At 36.1% G+C, this 17,925-nt stretch overlaps 1 protein-coding gene and 1 long non-coding RNA gene across 2 annotated transcripts; both read right to left on the reverse strand.

The window, feature by feature from the left end:
* Positions 1-613: 613 nt before the first annotated feature.
* On the reverse strand, positions 614-10,598 carry LOC116137355 (receptor-like protein 7). Its single transcript, XM_031423039.1, has 2 exons — positions 7,657-10,598; positions 614-789 (listed from the first exon to the last, which is right to left on the reverse strand). Exons 1-2 carry the CDS (start codon positions 10,418-10,420, stop codon positions 614-616), a joined length of 2,940 nt encoding a protein of 979 aa, XP_031278899.1. The 5' UTR covers positions 10,421-10,598.
* A 2,576-nt stretch (positions 10,599-13,174) lies between these two features.
* On the reverse strand, positions 13,175-15,656 carry LOC116137400. Its single transcript, XR_004129179.1, has 4 exons — positions 15,570-15,656; positions 14,804-14,885; positions 13,574-14,572; positions 13,175-13,422 (listed from the first exon to the last, which is right to left on the reverse strand). It is a non-coding gene; the product is annotated as an uncharacterized LOC116137400 (long non-coding RNA).
* Positions 15,657-17,925: the final 2,269 nt, after the last annotated feature.

A 17,925-nucleotide genomic window follows, 5' to 3' on the forward strand; every position in this document is an offset into this window, starting at 1 on the left:
CAAGGTTGGAGGCCACAAGCTCGTCAAAAACTTTGGCAAGCTGGCACTCCAAAAAGGTGAACACCACCGGTTGAAGGTGCTTCGGAGATGACCCATAGAGTCTAGCACCGAGGTGTTAGCTCCGGTAGCCAAGGGCACCTCGCCAGTCGACCCCTTACCTTCTCTCCTCCCAAAGGTCGCAGTCTGTCCTTTGCGTGAATGGCTCGGGAGAATTGTAACCCTAGTCGCACGCCTCGAGCTCCCTCCAGCGTGAAGAGCTTGATAAGGTTGTGACCTCTCAAGTTGCACCCCCAAGACCTCTGGCTCGGACTCTGATTTTTTGGGCTGCAGCACCCTTCTTTTCTTCACCTTTTGGCCCATGGTTTTTTGCTTTGGGCAAGCAGTCACAAGCTGAGCAGTTTTGGCTAGTTGTTCGATAGGTGGTTGCGCCCCCACCTGCGTTCCTCCAGTTAGGACATCGCTGGGGCCCATCACGGCTGGTCCTGTGGTGCCGACCCGAGGAAAAACGAACGCTCTCTCCCTTAACGATTTCGACACTTTGGGAAACATGTCTACTGCATACATGTACTATTAGTTAAAGGTTCGCTGCATGCAAAGGTAAAATCTAAAGGGACTACGGACACTTACGAAGTAGGGGTTCCAAGGTCGATTTAGAGTTCAAGAAGCAGTACTTCCTCAAGTTTGCAGTTGTCACAAGCCGCTTCACGTCGCGATAGTAATCTGGCAGGTTACCGAATGAAACTATTCGGCTGAGGTCAAAAAGGTCTAACAACCTGGTCGACTTATTCCCTGCGAAGAGACGAGAGATCATTAGAAAACAAAGCCAAAAAGAAAGGAAAAATTCACCAAGTATAATCAAGGGAAAAACCTACTCGGCTCCCTAAAGTGGCAGATGCCATCATAATGAAAAAAGAAAAACTTAGTCTCGTATGCTCCGACATTAGTGGGGTAATTATGAATGCCTCTCTCGATTGTGGGTTGCCTTGAGAGGTAGTAAGAGTCTTTGTCCTTGCACTTCTTTAGATAGTACACGCAGGGGAGCTCTAACGTAGTCAGTTGGCTGAGGTCGTACTCGACCCACGCGATATACATAGTCACGACTATTATATATGCGTTAGGTATCAGTTGTAAAGGTGTGACCCCGAAGTGATCAAGGATCGACCTGATAAAGAGATGGAAGGGAATCAGTGCTCCACACTTGAATATAGCTTTAGAGATCGCAACCATTCCCTCTGGCGGATTTTGAGCTGTATGCCTCCGGTAATGATAGACGTCCACGCTAATTGTGTATTGGTCTATTGCCTCCTGTACTTCGTCTCGGGTAGCTACTGATAGAATCTCTTACGTAGGACCTACTAGGGTGTCCTGCGTTTATGAGTTTGTCCTTTCATCTGATCTGGTCGCTGTAAGGTCTATATCATCTACCGTCTGAAAAAGGGGGATACGTGGAGATTACTCAGTCTTCGTACAAAGATTTTTGTACGATGATGTAGAAGAGCGAAATCCCTAAAAACCCTTAGGGACCACCCCCAATGGCTTAAATCCTAAAAACCTATTCCTTACGGAAACCCGCTATTATCGACTGGTTAACTACACTGGAAACAAAAAAAGAAAAGCAACGAAAGGGCCTTCCTTACCTTTTTGTTTTGGCTATGGGGGTCAAACCTCTCCCTATAAGCAGAAGATGCGCACCAACTTAAAAAATTGGAAGCCTGGTCTCGTGAGAGCTCTTTGCTTTCTTTTGAAAATGTAAGTGTTGTGACACTGCTTGAAGGGAGTCTGGGGTTTTATAGTGGAGGAAATGGCAATTAGGATTTCTAAAGCCAAGCGAGGTTTGGACGGAATGCATTTCTGGATGTTGATCGCGACCACGTGTCATCAACCCGCGAGAAAGAGTAACCGCCACGCTTTAAGAAAATTAATCATCTCGTCTCTCCGTTGAAATAATCGAGCGACGACTTGATTCTCTCCTCCGCATTAAATGCGCCCCCATCCGCATTTAATGCCCTAATAATGAATGTTGTTTCAACATGACTTGCATTCAATGCGCATGGCTAGCATTTATTGCATACATGACATGTTTTTCATAATAAAGTACACCTCATTAATGGATTAATTGTCAAGCGCAACGGATAACATCTGAAAAGGTCGTTGGGACAGAACACTCTTCGTCGCATGTCAGTTGCGGAGCAATGTTATTCCTTTAGCAGAAATATGCTAAGTATAACCAGGTCGAGAACCTCGGTTAAGATAAGAAGCGCATCGATACGACACTAAATAGGCTCTGATCCAAGTCGTAATCTTACGGAAGGAGACCATATCAGGTCATTCGTAGGAAAAATGTTCTGCGACCTCATTACAGCCAGGTCGGATAGACTAGGCGTCATTCGGGACATATCAAATCAAGGCATAATCGTGAAGTTCTCAAGGTTTGATTCTCAAACCTTAAAAATTAAGGGGCTTCTATTATGCCTAAAAAAGTAGGGCTGATGCAGAGTCTTGTCAGCATGGGATGTTCAGAACTTGGGAAAGTTCTGCGACTATTCACACGCACCCACATCGCATAATGACGTAAGGGCCATGCCCCTGTCAGTGCAGTGGGTGAGTGCCAGGCTAGCGAATTGTTGGATATCGCCCATGCGTCGTATCCCTGCATAAGTCGAAGAAATCACTCGAGTAGGTGGGCAATGGGACGCCGAGAAGGATTTGAATGGTATCCACCCACTTGCAAAATTAGTAATCATTACCTTGGTTTATCCTACTATAAATAGAGGCATTCTCTCTCATTTGCGGGATTAGCTAATTTCACTCTAGAATAGCTTGCTCTCTCTCTCTCTCTCTCTCTCTCTCTCACACACACACACACACACACACTCTCTCTCTCTCTCTCTCTCTCTCTCTCTCTCCCCCCCCCCCTTTGTATTCTCTAAGCTGTAACTCAACTCGTTTAATGCGACCTGACCATGTTCATTAATACAATATCAGTGGACGTAGGATTCGTTTTTTGTGCATCCGAACCACTTTAAACATTGCTTCTCACCCTTTATTTAACTAAATATTCTCATATCACGTGTGACTTCTAAGTCCTCTTAACATTTCCCATGTGCGAATAGTTGATGTCAAAATCAAGCATCAACAGACATTGAATATAATATTTCAATAGAGAATAATGTATATACCCTTCGACATAGCAACTACCTTATTTAGAGTATATTAAGTAACGTTTTCTCGAGAATTTCTTATGATATTGAGGAGGATATTGAGGTTCCACATGATATGCTTCCTGATATTGTATTTAAAGCAGTTGTTAGAATTTGTTATGATATGCAACTGAAACAAGTTTTAATTAATGATTAGAGATGTCCCGGCTAGTTTATGCATACCTCGAGTAATCTTACGGAACCCTAAAGTTAATGACTGGATATACCCTCTAGTGACCAATTCTATTAGCAAATGAGATGACTTGAACTCATGATCTATTGAGTGATATACTCTCAAGAGTCCTTGTCTAACTACTCGGCTATCCAAGGGTGGTCAACTGAAACAAGTTAGTGCAAATGGTAAAAGGGAGACTTTGAAGGTAGAGGCCATTCTAATTTTACCAAAGGGGTTTGAATTAGGCCTGCCCCACCAAGGTAGGCAAACTGTCTTTTCAAAACTATCGTCACACTAAAAGAAAAAAAAAAAAACTTGTGATAAGGTCAGTGTCTGGGTAGAAATATAGTGAAATCATTTTTCCTATTCTTCCCCCCAACCCTGCGACTTAAAATAAATTGACATTTAAGAATTTTAATTTCATTGGCTGCTTGAATGATGAATTTTACTTATTATATGGTCCTATACTTTATATTTGAATAAAGTATATTATTATCATGTGAAAGTGGACTCTTCCCTCAAATAAAGTCTTGGGTTTCAGTATCTAAAATTAGTTATGTCAAATTTAAATATTAGAAAATAAGAGTAGTTAGAAGATCAAAAAGTTCAATGGCTTATAAATTTTTTTTATATATATTTATAATTTGAATTTTAAAAATATAATAATACTATAATAATTACCCTTACTTAAGGTGATATGAGGGGTTTCCCTGATAATATATTATTTTTAAATTACAGTGATTGATTAATATTGCACAAATAATAGTGAATTTTAATGATTTTCTAAAATTATAAGGGTGAATTAAATTTAATTATGACAAAGTTAAGGATCTAAAAGAAACATGAAACACAAAACTTGCAAAGCAAAACGACATGTCGTTTTACCCACATTAGTCTGTCGTTTGCTGCATGGCGGCTCCACGAAAGCTTATAAATTCAAAGTTTCTCATAAGTTTCAGCTATTCTTATAATAAATCAATCAGATTTATTTTTATCTCTTCTGCAACTCTTTTCTTTTTCTTCTTCTTCTCATTCTTCTTCTTCTTCTTGATAAAAGATTTAAAGAAGATGAATAAGAAGAAGTAGAAGAAGAAACGACTTGCCGAAGAGAGGACCGGAGAAACGAAAGAAGAGAGCTTCCAAGAAACTGGTTTTCCGTATTGATTTTTCATATTTCAGTTCGTATTAAGCATGCATGCATCATGCATTCTGGCTTTTCAAATAAGATATTATAGTTTAGAATTAGCGTGTTCTCTTGATTTAATTCATTAATGGCTTCTCATGCATATAGAATAGAATCTTGTATTAGTTTAATTAATTGTTAATGTTAATGTTAATCTGGGCATTTCTTCTCGACAATGCGTATCCATAGAGTCCTTTAAGTTAATGCTTTTTAATCTTTTCATTAATTCTTGATTAATTAATTGTTCCCATTAAATTAAAGATTCTAAATTTTGATCCTCTCCTCCTTATTATGTAATTCACAATTTCCAGACTTCTTTCTATTTAAAAATCTATTATTATCAAGAAGAAGCAGAAAAGAGTTGCAGAAGAGATGATCAGAGAAACGAAAGAAGAAAGCTTCCAAGAAACAGGTTTTTCGTATTAAGTATGCATGCATGCATTCTGGCTTTTCACATAAGATATTATAGTTTACAACTAATGTGAGATATGTGTTTTTTTAGTTATTAGGCTAATTAAATGATTAGAATATAACCAAGAAATTAGTTCTTCCTTTTCTTGCTATAAGTTCAACTTGATTCAATTAGTTCGAACATGAATCTATAAGAAACTTGATTCAATAATATCACTAATGCAAGTTCAGTTATATATTGATGCCAGGATTTAATTGAAAATGCTGTATAATAGTATGATCAATTAGAAAACGCCTATAGGATTATATCAATTACATCTGCTACTTATTCCCCTGAGAACAGGCTGTCTGAGATGAATGAGCTAAACTACTGTACAGTGTTGATACCAAACATAGCCAAGAATTTGACTGGCTTAATGTACAAGTAAGTATATCACAACTGCAGGTGAGCTTTTAGCAGTGGAATATTTTCATTTAAAGAAGTGAATTAGAGACTACAATTAATCAAGACATTTTTTTACAGATTGTTTCTGTTTATTTTGTTCTTAAAATTTTTACAGATCTCTTATCTCTACGGAAAGTCAAATTGAACTTCACTCTTTTTACTGTAGTGGGTGGGGGAATTTTGGATATAGTATATACTTCTATTGGCCTTGACAGATTGTCTACCTACAGAGACTCGATTGCCCCTTTCACAGTAAGCCAGAATTAGTTTACTAATATTTGGGTCTGGGTCGGGTTAGATTCGAGTAAGTCTAAATGAGGTTAGGTTTCTATTATGTATTTTTTGTAACAGTGAAAAACTTAAGGAGAGAATAGAGAGTGAGAGTGAGCTACCGTTGTAATTGCTACAGAGTTCTGATACTCAATAAAATTTTCTATTTGAATGCTGGACGTAGTTTCTTAATTGAAACGAACCAGGGTAAACTATTGTGTTCTGTCTTTATTTTATACAAAACAATTCATCAATATATGATTCTTCATAGTTTAAGAACTTTCAATGAACCATACTCACTCCTTAGACGAATAGAAAACGCTGTCGTTTTAGTTTGGTTTTGCTGGGATGCTAAGTTGTCTCCCTTTATAACATCTCCAAGATTCATCAACTCAAGATGAAGAATGAAAATAAGAGTCTATTCAATATTGTATACCCTTATACATAATACAAATAAACTTTTATAAAATATTAAATGAACTCTAAAATTTATTTATTTAAAAAAACTTTAAACATCTTGAATAACACAGTNCTGTTGATCTCCCGTAATTCATGCAGAAGCAGTTTTTTAGTCACTGTATTTGATTTGTTCAATGTCTTGTTTAAGTGTTAAGTTTGGTTAAGTGTTATGTCTCACTTGCTTGTACGTGTTTTAGCAGGTGGAGTTAATTTAAATTTGAATTTTGAAATGTAATTAGTTGAAACAGTGACGTTGGCGTGTATATTTTTACCCCTGTTTTTTGAATAAAAAACAGAGCATTATTTGCAGGCTGGTTTGCTCTTTCGTTTTCTGTTTTTTCTCTTTCGTTTGCATGCAAAACTAACACTAACCTTATCGTTGTACAATGTTTAAAGCAAATGATTAGCTTGGCTTCATTTAGAATTTTATTAAATCTCCACATAAATGCATCTTCACTTATTCTGTTCTTAAAATCATAATTTTGAAAGGCTAATGTTACAAGTACAATTATTTTGGTGATGTTAAATCAAATATCACATGAATTGAAATGTAATCTTAAAATTATGAAGCAAGTTTAACTTGTAGGATGTCTGAGATTACGTATTTATAAACAAATCATGAGTGTATGAGCCACTTTATTCCAATTGTCGTAACAGAAAAAAATCTATTTTACTCGAAAAATTTTAATTCTTGAATATATTTGGACTGTTCTTTCTTTACCCTTAAGTCCTCACTGTCAACACATTAGCGAGACTGAAACTAAATTTTGGAGAAGTCTAAAGCAAATTTTTAATTTTGTTGTTCACAACCTTAACCTCAACCATCTTTCTTCTACATGATTTGTTCCTCTACATGATGCTCTTCGAATTCAACACTTGTATGCTTAAACTATGTGTTAGAGACGCTTTATGGTAATCATGCTTGGTCAACCCATCATAACCAATACACTGGATGTTAACTTATGTGGTTTATATTAATTAGAAGCAAATATATAATTAGAAGGAATATAAGAATAATTACATCTTTCAAAACTTCTTTATTTACAAGTTTTCTCAAGGGTAGCATTTGGTACTGTTAAGTGCAGATTTGGAAATAAAAAATTCAATCATGCAAGTCTTGGTCATCCACCATAGTAAGTGTAAATATTCGCAGTCTTGGTCTTGCACGCACTAACGGAGAACAAAGTTTTAAACTACTCTAAGAAAGCTAGAAAAATTGATCAGACCAAGGTAATATACTCGCTTTCTAAATGAAATCTCGCGAACAGAAATTCAATTTTCTGAATGAAAAGAAATGAGAAACAACTTAAAAAATGCAGTAACTATGAAGGTTAAATAAAAATTGAAGTTACCAAGGCCTTTTAAAAAATTAATGCTGCGCTTGTTTATGGTTGATTGCTTACACTGACAGCAAACATAGAAGATAAAAAGGGCAAAAAAAAAAAAAAAAAAAAAAAAAAAAGGGTGCAGCACATATATCGTCAACACTCTTAACAAAGTTGAAAGCACTAACCTCCTCTTCCCCCACGTTTCTTGTTCGACCTTCTCCCCTTTTGACGGCGTTCTCCCTCGACTATATTTACAATCCAATGAGGCTTTCCTGTTGAAAATACAAGATATCCCATGATCAATCCAAAAACCATTCCACATCCATAGCCAATCAACACCACTTTCCAACCGAATCTAATTGAAGACTCTGCGTCATCTTCTAATTTTGAAGGTGGTGGTAGTGTCTCATCACTTTTGCATTCTTTTGACAATGGAAATCCACACAATCCCAAGTTTCCCATGTATGAAGTATTTCCAAAGGTATCAAAGTGGGGTGCTCGTGGAATGGGTCCCGTGAGTTGGTTTTGAGACAAGTTTAGCACTCCAAGAAAATCTAAATTTTTCAACTGCCATGGAATTCTTTCGACAAGCTTGTTTGAAGAAAGATCTAAGGATTCAAGAGCATTCAAATTTCCAAGTGATGATGGGATACAACCTGTTAAGTTGTTTAAAGAAAGATTGAGGTGTAAAAGGGAATGAAGCTCTCCAATTACTTTTGGAATCTCTCCATAAAAGTTATTATTTGAAAAATCAATGGCAGTGAAAGCAGTGATAATTTTCACTAGCTCAAACTCATACCCTTTCATTGTCACTGTAATGGAATCTTGATAATAAACTTCACCCATATACTGCAACTTTCTCTTTGCTTCACCAACATCCTTCATGGCATTTAGATTTTCGAAATACCTGGCTGGCAATGGACCACCAAATTTGTTGTTTGAGAGGTCAAATACTTTCAACTTTGGAAAACAATGCTTCGTCTTTGAGCAACCCCATACAGAACCATAAAATTGATTTGAATGAAGGACAAGAACTTGCAACTCAAGCAGACTTTCTAGCCAATAGGGGAAGGTATCATTTACCTTGTTGTTACCAATATCTAGAACTTGAAGCTTCGTGCAATTGACTAGAGATCGTGGGATTTTCCCTTCCAATTCATTCTCATTGATGTTAAGGGTCCTCAAAGGACTACCCTTTGCAAATTTTCCGAGAATGGTGCCATAGAGTTTATTTTTCTGTAAATCCAACACATGAAGATTGCTAAAGCTTCCCATGCATGTTGGAATTTTACCACTCAAACTATTACTAGAAAGATCTAGAATTTCTATGGCACTCATATTGCAGATCATATGAGGTATCTCCCCAGTCAATTTGTTGTTTGACAACAATAATACTGTCAAGAAAGGTGGTGGAATCGGAATTGGCCCGTCGAGCAAGTTGAACCGAAGGTCAAGAACATCAAGATTCTTCCAAGGAAGTTGGTCTATGCCGGTCAAGTTGTTGCGGGAAAGATTTAGAAAGTACAAAGTATCAATTCCAACGTCCCCCATCCAATTAGGTATCTGACCATTGATTTTATTTTCAGAAAGGTCGAGGTACTGTAATTGGTTTAGAGTTCTTAACACAACTGGGAATTCACTTAAGTTGCAACTAGATAACTGCAAAGTCCGAAGTTGTGGAAAGGACAAGTTAGCTTTGAACACACTTGGGAATTCACTTAAGTTGCAACCAGATAAGTACAAGTAGTAAAGTTGTGGAAATGACGAGTTGCCTTTGAATGTAGTGTTAATTGACAGACTATTATGAGAAAGATCAAGATACTGAAGGTTTTTTAGCTTTGAGAACAAGTGAAGCTCTACAATTCCACTTAAATTGTTTGAAGAAAGACTAAGATAGGTTAAATTCACAAGTTCAAAGATTGAACTTGGAATAGAGCCATTCAGTCTATTATCATCCAAATAAATGGTGTGCAATAATGGTAGAGTGAATAACCAAGATGGTATTGGACCAGTGAGTTGATTACTTGACAAGTATAAATAAGAAAGTTGCGTTAAGTTGAGAAAGATATCTGGAACTTCACCAATAAAATTATTGTTGGTAAGATCTAGCATACGGAGTTTGGCAAGATTCGAAAGAAATGAGGGGATATGACCATTGAATTTGTTCCTAGACAGACTCAAATAAGCAAGTTGTGTAAGATTGCCAAGTGAGGCAGGAACTGACCCAACGAGAGTGCAGTTACTGAGATGCAATTCCCTCAAGGAAACGAGATTGCTGATTGAATTAGGTACTTGTTCCGACAAGCTCATGTCAGAGACATCCAAAAGCTTGAGTGGGCTGCTCCAATTAAGTTTGGGAAAATTACCTGTCAAGTTGAAGTTATCACCTAACCAAAGGATCTTCAGATTTGGTGGGCGGAAGATGCGTTCTGGCACGTTCCCTTGCAGTTTACACCCCCAGAGACTTAGAGAAGTTAGAGACGAAGATAGATTCATCAATGAACTAGGTACGATGGCAGACATGTCCACCTCGTCAAGAGCAAGGTCTGTTAACACAGTCAAATTTTGAACTAGCATGTCGAAAACAACTCTTTCAATTATCAAGCCATGATTCTCATCGTAAAAATTGAATGAAAGGTCAAGTGAAACCAACTTAGACAAATGGGAGACTTCATATGGAATTTGACCACTAAAGTTTGAGGAAGAGAGATTAAGATGTGTCAAACTGGTCAACTGACCAAAATCAGAAGAAATTTGAGAGAGATTAAAATTATTGTAAGCTAGATTGAGTCTTTCCAATTGAGGAAGAAGAAAGAGGGTAATGTTGGAAGGGATTTTGCCAGAAAGCCAACTACAGCTAAGGTCCAGGCCAATCACATGACCTGTCACCGAATCACATGTAACACCATCCCATGAGCAACAGTCATAATCCTCTTTCCAAGACATCATTTTTGGATAAGAAGGAACCTTATAAAGCTCATAATCATTATAATAAAAGCAGGAAATGTTTTCGAAGGAAAAGAGTTTCCTGAACTGGAGTAATGCAGAACTCTGATCATGAGAGCAGAGTGTTGCAGAAGTATGAGAATAAAAGAGAAATAATTGGAGGAAGAGAAGTTGATAAGACAATGCTAGACAACCCATTTTTGTTTATTATGATGAATCACAAGAAACAATATGATTATAAATAGAAGAGAAATGAAGGGTCACTACTCACTATTGTAGAAATTAATTGCAGTCTTGGTCACCCATAGATGTCGTAGATTACAGATGTTATTTTCCAAGTGGTGCTGAAGAAATTAAATATGGAATCTTATCATTGACTAGACTGAATTGAGGCTAATTGCTATTAATGAAATTTAATGTTCTTTGTTTTAATTTTATTCCTCAAATGCATAAATTTATATTAACGGTTAATTGGTTTTGATGACAAATTCCATAATAAATTTGCTACCGTAAACTAGTGTCTTACCAAGGCCTTCTTCCTATTTCCCAAATATCTATAGTAACTGAATGAATGAAAACTAATGTAAATTAGTGTGTATAAAGTCTTGGTCTACTAGCTTGGAAACAAAACTATCTTTGTTATTGGTTTAGTATATTCATTCTTTGCTGGAGACATCATCTTCTTGCATATGAGAAGACAAACTTATTGTTTACGTATCTGAAGAGTTATAGCTTGTTCTTGGGCCCTTGAAGTGAGGAACAGGCAATAAGACCTGTCAATTTAATTAAAAAAAAAAATCTAAAAAATTTAGAGAGTGTTATAGGAATTGTTACTCATAATTATTCAATCTCAAAATTCAAAACTTTAGCTTGCAAATTTGAACTCTTAAATTCAAGTTTAAAGATACATGTGTTAGGTTCTTTTACTCCCTCCCTCACGCTGCCTTGCAATCAAACTCTCTGGAATGTGGAAAAAATGGAGATCAAAGTTTTAATGTTGAATCTTGTCATTGACTAGACTAAATTGAGGTTGCTGGAGAAAAATCTTCTGTAGGAATTTATATATGTTCTACTAACCAGAAAACAACGTCCAAATTTCCAATCTCACACTCTGTGGAATATATTGTTTTATTGACTTGCGTATAATCTTCTGCTATAATCTTCATAACATTTTTCTGCAGAAATTAATGACAAACATAAGGTTAATGCATCTAAAGAGATGTGCGTATTGACTAATTCTCATCTAAGTACATTTGACACCATAAAATTAAACATTTGACAAAACAATTCTCCCTAAATCAATCATTTCATCATATCAATCAAAAGAAAATTAGCAAGTGGCACAGGATTCACTTATTCTACCAACAGAATTTCTACATTCAACTGACATGGGGCCTTATATGGACAGAAAGTTGGCATGGAAATTAAATATGACAATGATGTTATGGCTATAAGTTTAAAGGACTATCAATGTCACACATTGTTTTCACTCTCATTCAGAAGACTACTCTACCATTAATATAGCACCAAGTCTTGGTCCTTGCTTTGAATATTCCAAAAAATGTTCTGGCTCCGTTTGTTTAGTTTTTTAGAATAGTATTCTATTCTACATATGATTTAATCAAATAGGATATGATTCTGACTATTGTTATTGCCGTTATTTAACAACGTTAAGTGATAACGAATTTGGCCATTAGCTATCAGCCGTTAGATAATTGTATACTTGACGTTAATTAATAGCAATGTAAGATGTTAGTGGATGAGAACATTTACAGTTAGTTGGTAACGATCCCTGTTAAGATAATGATAACAATTTTATTTGTTAAAAATTAATTTCTTTATGGTAATTTTACCTAAAATAAACAATTAAGTTAATTAAAAGAGAATTTCTAATTTAATGTAAGGAATCAAATGTAAATTATGTAAGGAGAGTTGAATCTGTGGCTAATGCGCATAGAAAAAAGTGTGTATAAAGTCTTGGTCTATTGGCCTGAACTTGTCCAATAATATGATTAATGCGTATAAAGTCTTGGTCTACTAGCCTGGAAACAAAAAAGTCTTTGTTTCTGCTTCCACTCTATTATTGATTTAGCAAATTCATTCTCTACTAGAGTCATCGTCTTCTTGAATATGAGAAGACAAACTTATTGTTTACGTATTTAAAGACTTATAGCTTGCTTTTTGGGCCCTTGAAGTGAGGAATGGGCAACAAGGCGTGTCAATTTAATTATAAGTCTTGGTCTATTAACTAGAAAATTATATTGTCTACATTAATTTCCAATCTCACATTATATAGGAAAATAATCTTGCAATGCTTGAAGTCACTTTCTTACTTAAAATTTTCTTCTTTCTACTGTATGGTCAATATTGAGATAGTTTAATTTAAACAATAAGTCACACGTTGAAGCAAAAACCCAAATGACTAGGGGTGGAAAAAAACTCGAAAACCAAACCAAACCAAAGTGGTCTAGGCCAAAGTGGAGGGAGGGATGGAATTGGGCCAAAGTGGTCCAAGCCCATTTGTAAAAACTGGTTTAAAACAACTGGTTAACTGAACATCTAAAGAGACTTGAGTATTGACTAATTCTCATCTAAGTACATTGGACACTGTCTAAGCATAGGACTCACTTATTATACCAACAGAAATTTCTACATTCAACAAACATGAGGCCTTATAAGGAGAGAAAGTAAGTGTGAAAATTAATATATGGCTGTGATGTTATAACCATAAGTTTTAAGGATTATTTATGTCACAAATTGTTTTCACTCTTGTTCATAAGACTACTCGACCATTAATATAGCACCAAGTTTTGATCCTTGCTTTGAATATTCTAGAAAATGTTAGAGAATTTTCTATGATCTATGGATGTCGCCAACCAATGATGTTTTTCTCCCAAGTTAATTTTACTTCGCCAAATTACGGGAAACGGACAGGGCTCATCACATGCCAAGTTAACGCTCTTTTCCCAAATTCTTCAATTCCATGGAATCAAATACCTAGAACTCTGCAAATTGGAAATGACAGCAGTGAGTTTCGCAATAGAGTAGCTGAATTAGATTTCAAAACTATTGGTACAACACATTTATCATCATCACTAACAAAGTTTACATTTGATGATAACAAACATTCCTCTACAATTTTGAAACAATACTTACACTGGACCTGTAAGAAATATTCTTTTCTTCCACGGTGTCTCTTGTTCGGCCTTCTCCCCTTTTGACGATGTCCTCCTACAACGATCCTTACAAGCCACTGAGGCTTTCTTGTTGAGAACACAAGATATCCTATTATCATTCCAAACACCATTCCACATCCATAGCCTATCAACACCACTTTCCAACCAAATCCATTTGTGGAGTGTGCATCATCTTCTAATTTTGAGGGTGCTTGTAGTGTCTCATCTCTTCTGCATTCTTTTGACAATGGACATCTGCACAATCCCAAGTTTCCAACGTATTAAGTATTTCCGAAGGTATCAAAGTGCGGTGACCATAGAACGGGCCTGATGAGTTAGCTCCAAGAAAATTTAAATTTGCCAACTGCCATGGAATTATCTAACAAACTTGTTGGAAGACAGGTCTAAGGATTCAAGAGCATTCAAATTTCCAAGTGATTATGGGATACAACCTCTTAATTTGTTTAAAGAAAGATTGAGGTGCATAAGTGAATGAAGCTCTCCAATTACTAAGGGAATCTCTCCATGGAAGTTGTTAATTGAAAAATCAATGGCAGTAAAAGCAGTGATAATTTTCACTAGTTCAAGCTGAAGCCCTTCCATTGTCACTGTAATGGAATCTTGATAATAACTTTCACCCATGTATTGCAACTTCCTCTCAGCTTCACTAACATCCTTCATGGCATTAAGATTTATGAAATACCAGGCTGGCAATGGACCACAAAATCTATTGCTTGAGAGGTCAAATACTTTCAACTTAGGAAAACAGTGCTTCGTCTTTGAGCAACTCCATACAGACCCGTAAAATTAATTTGAATGAAGGACAAGAACTTGCAAATCAAGAAGACTTTCTAGCCAATATGTTTGGTATCTTCCACCTTGTTACCAATATCTAGAAATTCATTCTCATTGAAGTTAAGGGTCCTCAGAGGCTGCGCTTTGCAAATTTTCCTGGAATGGTGCCATGAAGTTTATTTTTCTGCAAATCCAACACATGAAGATTGCTAAAGTTTCCCATGCATAATGGAATATTACCACTGAAGCTATTATGGCAATAGGATGAAGAATAAAATTCATTGTGAAACCTCTGGTTATGTGTATATGGTTTTACAGATTTTGTTTGACTACTAGCGTTCAAAAACTTAAAAAAAAAAATGACTCATATTTAACATCAAAACGTTAAGATATTATAATTCATTAATTTCATTACCTGTTCTTCCTCCTCTATTGCCCCACTCAACTCTGCTCCGCGCAACATCAGCTTCAACTCATCTTCAGTAATGTATGGCTCACTGATAAAGAAAGCATTTAAGATATAGATAACGACTGGGGAAAAAAATAGTTAATAAAACATTATTTATGACAAACGAAGTAATGACTCTTTCAATTAATATGTCCTCACTAACATGAATATTTGCCTCATATACAGGACATCGGGGCATAGCATGATCAATACTTAAGTGGCAACATTCAAACAAAATCCTAAATCCGTTTTAATAACAGAATACAGTCAAATGAAATTCCTCTTGCAATTGTTAGCGGAATGAATAAAACATCAAGGATTAGACTTTATTTTCATAAAATATATAATAACCACTTAAACCTCTGCTTCGTTGCTGGTAACCTACTGCCCCACTCTAAGCCTAACTTCCTTCTCTAAATAGCCTTAAACATGATATGAATAACTCCATACAAATATAACTTGATAAATAGCAAATTTATTATCATAACCTTGTGTCCTGTTCTTTTGCTAGCCAAGAAATACTTTCTTGAATACAACTGAAACCATTAGGCCCATTCAAATGAGTTGTCTAAAATCACAACATGATCAAGAGACATTACAATTTGATGGAAATGGCCAACAAATGAAGTATGATGTGGAAGATAGAAAAAGATTAAAAAATAAATAAAATAGCAACGATTATCTTTTCACAAAATAAATAAATAAATAAATAAAAGATCGTGATCAAACATACCTTCTTCCTTTCAAACCAAGAGCTTTTAGCATTCACATTGATAGGTATGTGACAACTCTTCCCACAGGGTAAAGTACATAGGAAAGCCATGCCACTGGCCCGACCTAGAAACATTGCAAAGTCAAATAGAGCTCAAACAGTAACATCAGCAAAGCACGGAAAACCTACAGAACTCCATTAAGCATGAGGTTGGGGAAAAAACAAGGGAAAGCCAAATCTATTAAGCATTAACAGAGACACCCTTATTTAGATTGAAGGAAGTGGAATATATAATTTAAAGTTACCACAAACCTAGCAACCTCTGTGGCATTATGAACAGCAATACTTTTTAAAGTAATTTCAGTAAGAAGTAATACGGCCCCCTAATATCATTCAGGAAAAGGAAAACTGTTTAAAGCAATTGAAATAGGGTATAGACATCTTAGTGTGTATCTTCATGAGGTTTTAATCCATAGACGACATGAACTTTGTTTCAATGAGGACAAGTACTCAGTTTGATGGCAACTATATCCTGTGCACCAAAAACTTAGATGTCGACTATAAGCTCTGCCTGGCATTTGAATATGAGTTCATAATATATATGCATGTCCTTAACAGAGAGAGAAAGTCATACTTAAAGTCATTACTCCTGTTGCAGCACCGACACCAGCCACACAAAATAAAGCTGTTGCCGCCTTTGTGACTAACACAGTGGCTCCAATATTTGCCACACTGAATACCTAAATAGAATCTATAAAAGAATTAATTTTCAAACTCAATATGAGAAGAAAAGAATTAGTTATACCAACATTAAGGGGGAGGGTAGTACGTCGTTCCAGTGAGAATAGTCGTCAAAAACCGAGTAACATCACTGCAAAGCATTTTAAAGACACCATTATCAGGCTCTTTTTCGGCCAATTCCTGCACCTCATTCAGAATAATATCAAATGGCCAACTAGAACAAATAAAACTATTTGAAGAGATGGCAATAGTGTACTTGCACCAAAAAGTACCATATGATTTTTCAGTTAACATCTTTTAAGCTGAAACGGGTAATGTGGTTTAGAATTCAACGAGCTTGTGCTTATTTTATTAGTCCATATATTCTAATTCGGCTATTCCTCAACTCCAGTTATCTAAAACCCAGGAAAAGGAAAAGCATTCACAACACCTCAACGGAACACATTCTAATATTATATCCAACATAATATAATTGGACTTTATAAGTACATATGATAGAGCAGCACTAGAATAAATAAAATTAAATAATTTGCCCTTCACAATAATAACACAATGTGCAATAAATTGTTCTAGACTCCATAAACCACCAACATCAAAATGACACCAAACTAAGCTAATACATTTCCAAGACCAGAATAATAGCAAACACTTAAATGCATAATTTGTGACAACACAGTTACATAAACATTAAACAAACACAAACTAGCTCAAGAATTGTATACCTTCCAAGGCAAAAGCGTGGTGATAGACGTCTCAGTCATTGAAAGAACGCAGACAACCCCAAAAGCGCAGCCAAAACCAAACCTTGCTCTTTAAACACTCTCAAACATGAGAAACTTTAGGCCAAGCATTCTTCAACAACAATGTGCTCTGTCAAGTAACTCCATACCCAATATTTACTTCACTCTCCACAGAAAAAACTCGCTTGCAACCAAACACCAAGACCCCACAAACGGACGGCCCTAAAACGACTCCCCCTTTCATGAAAATCTTAACTTTCTCTAAATTTGAATCCAAAACTTCAATTTTTTTCACGACCCAGTTCTGTAGTGACTTTGTGCATTGGTTTCACGCGGGTTCTAGTGTCCAAAATTTTGTTTTTCGGATATCTAGAGAAACTTTGGGTAGTGATGAATTCTGGGTGAAATCTTGACAGGAAATTGAGAACATCGATATTGGTGGAGGAAAGCGCGTTTTTTATTGTTGGAACGAACGTGGGTCGATTGAAAACCGTAGATTCAAGATGACGTGAAATGTGACATAAGTCATCATATCTTCGATCATTAACCGTAATCGGATGGTGCCGAGGGCTTGTTGACCGATTGGTTGGACTGAGATCATTGATAGTATATCCCAACTTCAGCAGCATCTTCAAAGGGATGATGTTTATCGCAGACCTGCAGTCTAACATGATTCTGGGTACAGGTATGTCTTCAACATCAAGACTTCCAGCCATCAACAAGGGCCGGTTTTGCAACTTAGTCCCCAGCCAGCAACAAGTCTTCATCTGAAAATTCTATAGAACAGCATTGAGCCGAAATCCATGAAATATGAACAAAAATGAATTAAAAATTGAAACTTTGACAAATCCCAGCAAAAATAATTAGAGAAAAAAAGAAACCCAGAATTTAAAAGT

This window comes from Pistacia vera, unplaced genomic scaffold (genome assembly GCF_008641045.1).
Source record: "Pistacia vera cultivar Batoury unplaced genomic scaffold, PisVer_v2 Contig323, whole genome shotgun sequence".
In the NCBI taxonomy this organism is placed as follows: Eukaryota; Viridiplantae; Streptophyta; class Magnoliopsida; order Sapindales; family Anacardiaceae; genus Pistacia; species Pistacia vera.